Source organism: Eucyclogobius newberryi, unplaced genomic scaffold (genome assembly GCF_026437365.1).
Source record: "Eucyclogobius newberryi isolate DKJ021-1_F unplaced genomic scaffold, fEucNew1.0.hap1 SCAF_4, whole genome shotgun sequence".
Lineage (NCBI taxonomy): Eukaryota > Metazoa > Chordata > Actinopteri > Gobiiformes > Gobiidae > Eucyclogobius > Eucyclogobius newberryi.
The window spans coordinates 21,593,674-21,603,033 of NW_027316056.1; the positions used below are offsets into that span (position 1 = coordinate 21,593,674).

A 9,360-nucleotide genomic window follows, 5' to 3' on the forward strand; every position below is an offset into this window, starting at 1 on the left:
GAAAGATCAACTAAACAATGCACTTTGGTTCGTCTTTTAGAACCGACATGTACCTCAGATTACCCAACTCAGTCCTCATTCCGCCTTATGAAATGTTCAAAATAATCAAAAAGACAATGCAAAGCTCCAAAGACTTGACAGATTGTTGAAACATCTAGAGATGCTAGAGAGTGATAATGCTGTTTTGTTTTGTGTTTTAAACAAATACTTATGCCTAATACATATTATTTTATTTGATGGGTACTGCGTCAATACAGAAATATTTGAGAAAGAAAGACCTGGATATAAATATGTTTATTTAGTTATTTGGCTCACAGCATTTGCAGAGCAGATGATCTGATGAGACGAGTGGGAGAGACATTCAGCAAATTGCTGGATAAAACTCACATCATGATGATCTGACCAAGATCAATAACAGAAATGTTTATCATTCTTCATATCAATACCTTCTGCAACAACACAACATGTTTTGTGGTGATGAATTGTACAGCAGCTGTTGGATTATTCTCTTCTGCCACGAGGTGGTGCCAGTGACTAAACATAACTGATCAAGGAGTGTACTGTGTTTTTATTAGAGGTGTGATGTAATTCAAATCTAATTATAACATTTACATCTTTTACATCCATATTTATATCATTGTTATATCTACAGGTAAATCATTGATAAAACTAGCAGTGGGGTTGCCAGATTGACCTGTTTTTTAACTATAAATTTAAGGAAAAATCACAGCAAGAAGCCAAGGAACCAAATAAGAAAAACAATCTAAAAGCTTGAAACACTTTCAACATTTTTGTGCCAGTTCAAGCTACATATTAGGAAGCAGATTATTGTCTCTGGCAACCCCAGAACAGAATTAAAGCTAAGATATTTGACCTGGAAAGACGTTGAAATCGAGTCATGCTGACATGGGATAGACGAGGTATCCCGAGAAGCTGTTGAGGCCCTGGATGTTCCCACAGAGCTTCCTGTCCTGCACCAGCTCTGCATAAACCTGATCCCCCTGCTGCAGAGACAGGAGAACTCTGTGAGAGCTGCTGTCCTCCATGTCCTCAGCGTTGTCCTCCCACACGGACACCTCTGCGCGACCGTTCCTCATCAGCTGCACTTTGTGGTACATGTGCTCCCCGGCCCTCTGCAGTCTGGAGTACACCGACAGAGAGAAGGAGTACACCCCCGACACTGGAGCGGTGAACAGTCCTGGATGAACACACAATGACACGAATGACATATGAAGCGAGGCCATTTCTAACTCTGATCACCTACAGACCAGTGTTAACCAATCACAATCTCCTTCCAAAACCAAATAAGCCCAGATTACCATTAGTAGTATGTTTTACTCATTGGTGAAGATGCATTGTCTCTACTATTTTAACGTGTTTAAAGTTTTCCTGTCTGACCAAAAAGAATTGCAACTTAACAATACATTTTACTCTAAGTTTGAAACACTTCTGCCATCATATGTTCAATATTAAACATTGTGGAGTGAAACAGACTTGACATAGCAGTTTCAGGACCAAATAAAGATGTAAAGTGGGAGCTCGGTCAAAGCTGCTCAATTTGTCACTGTATTGACCACCAGTCTATGGCCCTCATGTTACATAGTGTGGCCCCTGGTTACATAGTTTGGACACCCCTGCTCTATCCATTAAATACACTCTCTCTTCTTCTCTTCTTCTCCTCTTCAGGCTCATCTCCATCACTGCAAAATCATGAGCCATTTCAACCTCTCCTTTCTTTCTTTCCATTCATTGCAAACACTATTCAGCCTACGTCTCAATCTCAAAATCGATGTCTCCAATGACAATCTCCAGAGACGTACATGTAGTAGATAGCATCCTTTTTTTCTTTTCTTTTTTTACACTGTCTTCACATTTTTGTTGTTATGTCCTAATTATTATTTTAAGCACTTGCTCACTTACCCATCACAGAGTTGTACCCGCTTCCTTCATTCAGGTAGATGACGTCATAGGGAATAGTGACGTTTCTCTCAAACGGTCCAATGCATTTGTAGTTTTCTCCCAGGAAAGCAGTGAAAGCAACATTTACTGGTTCTGTCACAAAAGTCAAGCCAATATTAGGAAGAATTTAATCAAAGTAACGATAAAAGTATGGGTGTATTACTGTCACATCAGACACTGTTCTGGCCTCGCTCGTACGCAGAGTTTACCTATGACTTGACCAATCTCGTCTGCGAGCTGGTTGATTTTGCCGGACACGTCTTCAAACGTTTCGGTGACTTGGTCCCTCAGACTCTGTAGCTCCAGGTTTCCACAGCAACAGCCGTGCGACCTGAAGACACAGCTGCAGTCCGACTCCTGACACGTAATGTCACCCTCCCGCTTCTCTGATGTGGGGGGAAAATTCCACTTGAAGTACATTTGTGAAACTGTTTAATGAATATGATGTTTTTTGCTGTAATTTCTTCATATCTTCTTAGTTTGGCAGCTGTTTCATTGACCACCACTTTATAGCTTTAGTATATTCATTATTTATAATTATAGACTGAAAATATCTCGAGAACCTCTACAGCATTCCTTGTGTTTACCTGCCGCCTCTTTGAGCTGCGCTGTTGTGGCTGTAGCTTCCAGAGCTTTGGCACAGTCCAACACAAGTCCCCCCACAAACACCACGTAAACCAGGACTCTCATGGTGCTTCACAAACCTGCAGTAATTCAGGATGTTGTTTGAATATTTGAATAACCAAGTTAGCAAAGTTCTGAGGTTACATTAAAGCAAGGAGAATGTGAAATGTAACGCTCACCTTTGATTCAGCTGCAGGAGCTCCTTCTCAGTCCAGCACAATTTATGACTAACTGGTTTCAGAGTTGACCAAACTACAGGCTGCTCGATGCCTAAACCCTGTGAATGCTTGTGACCTGTTTGGGTTAGGGTCCGTCCCAGCGGGGTCCCCAGTGGACTCGTACTGAACACTTCTGATCCTGTGGCGCCATTGTGGGAGTTAGGTGTTAATTAGGTCAGAGGTGTCAGGTGGACTGATAGCATCGCTCACTTTTATTTGGCTCTTGATGACCCACTGGATCAAGTTACTTCTTTTTTATATGTCCTATGTATGTGTCAAACAAACAATGAGACTGTGCTGGTGAGAGCTGTTGGTCTAGAATATATTCTCATAAGCATTTGGTTTAGTGTTAGCATTCATTGATTCACACCACTGTAAATAACATGTTTAGCTGGTGTATAAACTTTGTGTTTATTCATTTCAAATTCAGCTTCAAAGCCACTTTCAAAGCAAAAGTTTTATTTCCATTAATTTTCCTGTTAATTTCTATGCCATCAGAACGCTCACAAAACTGATGAAAGATTATATTTTGCTTCACTCAATACATTATAGCAATATAATTTTCAAACTCAACTTACCAATAAGCAAGACACAATGTAAACAACAAATTGGAAAATTATTGTTCAATTTTATTGTCACTGTTTTTATTCCAAAACAGTGACAGTCATTTAGCTCAGTCATTCCCAACCTTGATCCTCATTTTAAAGACGGGATGGCATGTTGCGTAATTGCCATTATATATATATATATATATATATATATATATATATATATATATATATATATATATATATACTTGTTTAATATATATATAAATGTTACCATTTACATAAAATATTGTTATAATAACATATCTATATATATACATATCTATCTATATATCTATCAATTTCTATATATCTATATAGATATATAATATAACATGTGTATTAACATTTGGCCTTATAAGACAATATCTTATTAGGTCGGAGGTATTTGTGTCGCCAACATATCCTTGGGGAAAATAGGGGTCAGTGGGACAAAAAGGTTGGGAACAACTGATTTAGATTATACTTCTAAAAAAATGATTTAGTGCATTCATAGCTTTTGATTCATAAGGCACAATTCAAATTGAACATTTGTCAGTTTTGACATTTGGAGCAAACTGAAAAATAGCATTCGTTATATGATTATAGAGGACATACTAGATACAGTGAGGAAAGTAACTATTTTTGAACACCCTGCGAAGTATTATGGAGGGGACTGACATTTTCATTGTAGGTGCATTTCAACTGTGAGGGACAGAATCTAAAAAAAAATCCGGAAATCACGTATGATTTTATGTTATTGCTGCAAATAAGTATTTGAACACCAGAAAAAATCTATGTTAATATTTGGTACAAAAGCCTTTTTTACAGTTTTGCACACACTGCAGCAGGGATTTTGGCCCACTCTTCCACACAGATCTTCTCTAGATTGTTATACCCCTAATCATTTCAAAGTGTTTACTTTTCTCACTGTACATGTTTGTTTATTCCATGGAGAATCTAGTCAGTAAATATTGTGTATAATCCATTGCCTCATTGGCAGGTCTATTTAAAAATATATGAGGGTTATTACTTTTCTTGTCATGGAGAGATTATGCCTCTTTAACTTTGTCGTCATAAGTGCCACTGCCTTTATAACCTCCCACATATCCGCTGGTGTCGGGCTGTTCCTCTCTGCCCGCCCTGCCCTTCCCTTTGCCCGACTCGTTGAAGCGCTCCTTGTGTGATCCTGTGTACTTGCTGGTGTCGGTCAGTCTGTCCACTGCACCACCCTTTGAGACTTTCTAAAACAGAAAACACAATTTTGTTGTAGTGCATTCCTTATAGTTTCAAGATAACCATCAAGACAATTTGCTTAATTTAATTGAACTGTTTTTAAAAGTTTGGAACAACTCACAGTTGTTCCAGCATTAGCAGGTTCCTTCCCCACGATGAAGCTGTACATCTGCTGCACCGCCTCCTCCTGGCTCTTTCCTTTAAAGCGTTTTGGAGCCATCTCTGCAAAGGCCTGCTTGAACTGTTCAAATGTGATCACTCTGGCTGTTTTTGACCTTCAAACGAATAATTAGAAAGATCATAAGTAGAAATACACGTATATTTCAACATGAAAGTGTATTTATAAAAGCGTCCTCTTACTTGACTTTGCTGAAGACGATGTCCACGTCGGTTGAGGTGACGTTTTTACCATCATTGACGTGACAGTCTTTGCACAATTTTGAAAAGTTCTTGTTGTGCATCTCAGAGCCGGTGGCTTTGGAGTCACCATAAACCGCAAACTTCTGGAAAGCAGTTTCAACATCTGCCATTGACACTGAGGAGTCAGCCATGCTGTGGACAAAACACAATCGCCAGACATGTTCAAAATCCTTCATAGCTCACATGTTAAAGTTAGTCTACAGTAGTGATGGGCGGATCGATACCAACTAACGATATATTGATGCTGACAGAGGTATCGAAAAGTATTTGTAAGAATATTGATACATAAGATTTCTCAATTAAAAAAAAAATTGAATTAAACATTTTCCTTTTTTCACATATTTTTTCAAAACTTTTGTAATACATTATTTATATTTTGGGTTTTCTTAAAATATATCAAGGAGTCACTGCATTTTAGTTTAAAACACACCGGTATCGGTATTGGATCGATATTCTCATAGCATTACTTGGTATTGGATCTAATTAAAAAAACAGTGGTGTTGACCATCAATAGTGTAAAGTTGAGCTTTTCAAACTTTTTCTGGCACGCCCCCCTTGAGAGTTAAACATGTTTTATGCACGCGGAGCAGAATTGGCTCTTCACTGCTGAAAATGCCACATTTTAAAGAGAAGACGCAATTACGTTACTTCTGATTTCTGCTGTACTTTTTCTTCTGTTACTTTTAATGGCGGTTGGAGGCCAAATGAAAAGTTACTACCACCTACTGAACAAAGTATGTGTTTCTTCTTCTTTGGTATTATATGGCGGTTGGTATCCAAGAGAGCATTATCGCTATACCATATTCAAAATTGTCCTCCTTTTCTTCAAAGAGAAAAGGAACATTCTTTATACATATGCTTTATATTGTCACATGACCAGTCAAAGCGGAAAAGAACTGAATTAACATGCATTTTTATGCTTTTGTAGTTGTGTTGCTTTTTCTCTCTGGTGGGCCATTAAAAGCAACCAACAACAACACAGGGCCTTCGCCCGCATGAGGATTGGCCATACTGGACTCAATTGGTCACTGAGTAGGATAGGCAAACATCCGACCGGTCTGTGTGGTCACTGTCGGGTGCCAGAGACTGTCGAGCATGTGCTGATTTGCTGTGAGGCTTATGATAGGGAAAGGGCCGGGTTGGCCTTGTGGTTTCGGAATAATGGGCGGGAGTTCAATCTGCGGAACGTTCTGGCGATCCAGTCACAGGGTTTGTGTCAGGCTGTGGTTGCTTACTTATGTAGCACAGGGCTGGGTAAACGTTTATAGAGGTGGGGGGTGTTGGAGACTGAGCCGAAGATGAGGAGCAAGAGGATGTTCTAACGCGCTTGGACTTCATGGGCCTAGAAACGCCAAAGTGATGGAAGAAGGACTTCTAAAGGATAAAACGACAAAGACGTCCCATGACCTCATGGGCTTTGTAAAACAACAAAGACGTCCCATGACCTCATGGGATTTGTACTTCCAAAGCACCGAACGTCAAAGAGGGCGAGGAAGGTGAAGAAGAGTCTCCCTGGAATAAAGCCGGTTGGTCTCTGACACAACAACTATTCTAGTCACAAAAACACATCATGACCTCATGGGCTTTGTAACGCCAAAGCGATGGGAGGAGTACTTTTACGGACTACAACAGAGTCTGAGGACTACGAAACGTCTGAGGAATAAAGTCTGGCGGTAATGCAACACTCGGATGCCAACCGCCATAAAACAACAACAACAACAACAACAACAACAACAATAGCAGTTGGCAGCCAACTGAAAAGGTGCATTTACCGCCACCTACTGTAGTTGAACGTCTTCTTTAGCTGTATGTCTTCAAAGTATGTGTTTTACATTGTACCGTAAAAAAGAGAAAAAAAGCAGAGAAAGAACGAGAGAGAGAAAGAGAGTGAGCACTTTCTCTCTTTCGAAAGAGCGAGCGAGAAGGAGAGAGCCATTCTTTATGCATAATGCTTTATATTGTCACATGATCAAATGCTTCAAATGAGCGGCCAGTAGCAGAGCAAGTTCAAAAGTTTAACTCAAAAAGGGGAGTGTATCGTCCAGTTGCATTGAGAAGGCCAGAACTGATGGTTGAATGAGATTTTATTGTTTCCATTCCGTGTCATTCAACCAACATCAGAGCTAGGCAAGAACAAAGGATCATTACAATTTTGTCCATATAATCACTGTTACTTAGCATAGCTGTTTTCCATACGTTTTTAAATTAACATTTAAAATTGTCCAATAATACTTTAATTCATAAGATAAGATAAGATATTCCTTTATTGTCCACACATGGGGAAATGTTGTTGTTGCAACGCAGGTAGATACAGAGGAAAAGGACAGATCTATCTAATAGGGAGTTTAAGAAACACACAAATAGAAGAACTCTTATAAACAAAAACTCTTATAAACAAAACTCCTATAGACAGAACATCTCATTTCTTTATAAGGAATGGAGGGGGAAAATAAAGTAAATAAAATAAAAACAGCTAGCTATTTCGAACCTTGTTCCCGTCGACTGTAGCTTAATTAAAAAAAGTTTTTATGACTTGTACCATGTTCTGTTTTTATCGTTAATGATAGCTTCCTTTACTGCATCTTTTCTTTGACTCTCAAGTAGATTTTTGTTTCACTGTTACTTCTGGTCACAAAGAAAATTACCAAAATAAAAGCAAAACCGTATAAATAAATTTACCTTTTACGAGGAGGGGGACAAGCGCGAAGGGAACCAGGACAGAGGCGAGTGCGGTGGGACTGAGGAGGGACAGAGGAGGGACAGAGGAGAGACAGAGGAGAGACAGAGGAGGGACAGAGGAGGGACAGAGGAGAGACAGAGGAGAGACAGAGGAGAGACAGAGGAGGGACAGAGGAGGGACAGAGGAGAGACAGAGGAGAGACAGAGGAGGGACAGAGGAGAGACAGAGGAGAGACAGAGGAGGGACAGAGGAGGGACAGAGGAGAGACAGAGAAGGGACAGAGGAGAAACAGAGGAGGGACAGAGGAGGGACAGAGGAGAGACAGAGGAGAAACAGAGGAGGGACAGAGGAGGGACAGAGGAGAGACAGAGGAGAGACAGAGGAGGGACAGAGGAGGGACAGAGGAGGGACAGAGGAGAGACAGAGGAGGGACAATGTCTCGCGCCCTCCTCTGCACCCCCCCAAACGGGTGCGCCCCACACTTTGATATGCATTTTGAATGTGGTTTATATTTGTATAAACGTGAGTAATATTCAAAAAGAAACCTCATTCTCCATATTTAAACTAAACTGTATTAATAGATACTGATTAAAAAGTAATGGTTCTACATTTGACACTTGCGGTTCACCACAGGTAACTCCATATTGTCCTGAGGGTTACTAATCAAGATAATAAGTCCTTAGTTAAAGGATCAGTGCTCACACGCTCTAAGGCTGTTGCTGCTGCATCATTATTTTTTTGATCAAGAACCTCATCTCAAAAAGACCTGGCTCAAATGGAAGAAAATGATGACTCCATTAGCTAATTGAACCACAGGCTGCCAAGAAATTCCCTCCATGACCAATCTCCTAAATGGACATTTTCTATTACTGATGTGCAAACACTTCTAATCATCCATCACACTCTCTTCCTGCTGCCCGGGAGCTGCTCTCAGGCCAACTTAATCCAATCAACTGGGTTTCCAAATGGCCCTGCTTCCCTTATAGTTAGCAATAAACGGCCTTATCTTATTTTTCTTATGTTTCTATATGCGTTTTATGCATTCATGGATACATTTAATCATGCAAATAAAAACCTTTACATGTTCATGCAGATTGTACAACAGTAATATCACAGTCAATGCTATATTCATTCAAAATGTAGAAGCAGTGGACACGCGTATGAATGAAAATGAGTAAAGTAAAAGAGAAGTCATACTTGTCTTTGGATGGATGCTATATTTGGGATGCTGCTGATTTGCTGCAAGCAGTCGCGGTCCTTCGTCCTTCTCTTCCTCGTCTGACTCCAGAGTGTCTCCTCCGTCAGGCCCCGCCCACAGAGTCTCGCGAGGACACAGCTCTCAGACAATGGAGACAGAAGGAGGGATAGAGCACCAACCAGCACCAAGCATGACATCATGCCCGGCCTGACTCTCAGCTCCCTATTTATATCCACTGCTTCTATAATTTACACCTGACTTCATGGATACAGTGTTGTTTTGAACCTGTTTATTTCTCCTGCTGAGACAATTTGATCTTTCATTTTCAGAGGTTGAACCTTCGAAGAACATTTCTTTAATGTTAGTCATTTTCATTATGTTATCTAGAGTTTGTTTGTTTTATTCAAATGGAGTAGAAATACATTTCTTTCTAATTTGGAAGACAATTCATTATAAAAC

The 9,360-nt window shown here is 40.0% G+C and overlaps 2 protein-coding genes across 2 annotated transcripts; both read right to left on the bottom strand.

Annotated features, from left to right (window-relative positions):
• Positions 1–580: 580 nt before the first annotated feature.
• On the bottom strand, positions 581–3,544 carry LOC140377559 (cerebellin-1-like). Its single transcript, XM_072463009.1, has 5 exons — positions 2,763–3,544; positions 2,547–2,663; positions 2,169–2,345; positions 1,921–2,052; positions 581–1,198 (listed from the first exon to the last, which is right to left on the bottom strand). Exons 2-5 carry the CDS (start codon positions 2,647–2,649, stop codon positions 897–899), a joined length of 714 nt encoding a protein of 237 aa, XP_072319110.1. The 5' UTR covers positions 2,650–2,663; positions 2,763–3,544; the 3' UTR covers positions 581–896.
• A 795-nt stretch (positions 3,545–4,339) lies between these two features.
• tppp2 (tubulin polymerization-promoting protein family member 2) lies at positions 4,340–9,050 on the bottom strand. The gene is made up of 4 exons (XM_072463815.1): positions 8,901–9,050; positions 4,964–5,155; positions 4,725–4,878; positions 4,340–4,611 (listed from the first exon to the last, which is right to left on the bottom strand). Exons 2-4 carry the CDS (start codon positions 5,152–5,154, stop codon positions 4,420–4,422), a joined length of 537 nt encoding a protein of 178 aa, XP_072319916.1. The 5' UTR covers position 5,155; positions 8,901–9,050; the 3' UTR covers positions 4,340–4,419.
• Positions 9,051–9,360: the final 310 nt, after the last annotated feature.

Excerpts from the sequence above, each read along its gene's own strand:
- tppp2 (XM_072463815.1), bottom strand. The coding sequence starts at position 5,154 with ATGGCTGACTCCTCAGTGTCAATGGCAGATGTTGAAACTGCTTTCCAG. Across the intron at positions 4,879-4,963 it reads ATCGTCTTCAGCAAAGTCAA|GTCAAAAACAGCCAGAGTGA; the intron begins GTAAGAGGACGC and ends ATTCGTTTGAAG. Across the intron at positions 4,612-4,724 it reads CTGCTAATGCTGGAACAACT|AAAGTCTCAAAGGGTGGTGC; the intron begins GTGAGTTGTTCC and ends TTTCTGTTTTAG.
- LOC140377559 (XM_072463009.1), bottom strand. The coding sequence starts at position 2,649 with ATGAGAGTCCTGGTTTACGTGGTGTTTGTGGGGGGACTTGTGTTGGAC. Across the intron at positions 2,346-2,546 it reads GCAGCTCAAAGAGGCGGCAG|AGAAGCGGGAGGGTGACATT; the intron begins GTAAACACAAGG and ends CCCCCACATCAG. Across the intron at positions 2,053-2,168 it reads CGAGATTGGTCAAGTCATAG|AACCAGTAAATGTTGCTTTC; the intron begins GTAAACTCTGCG and ends CTTTTGTGACAG.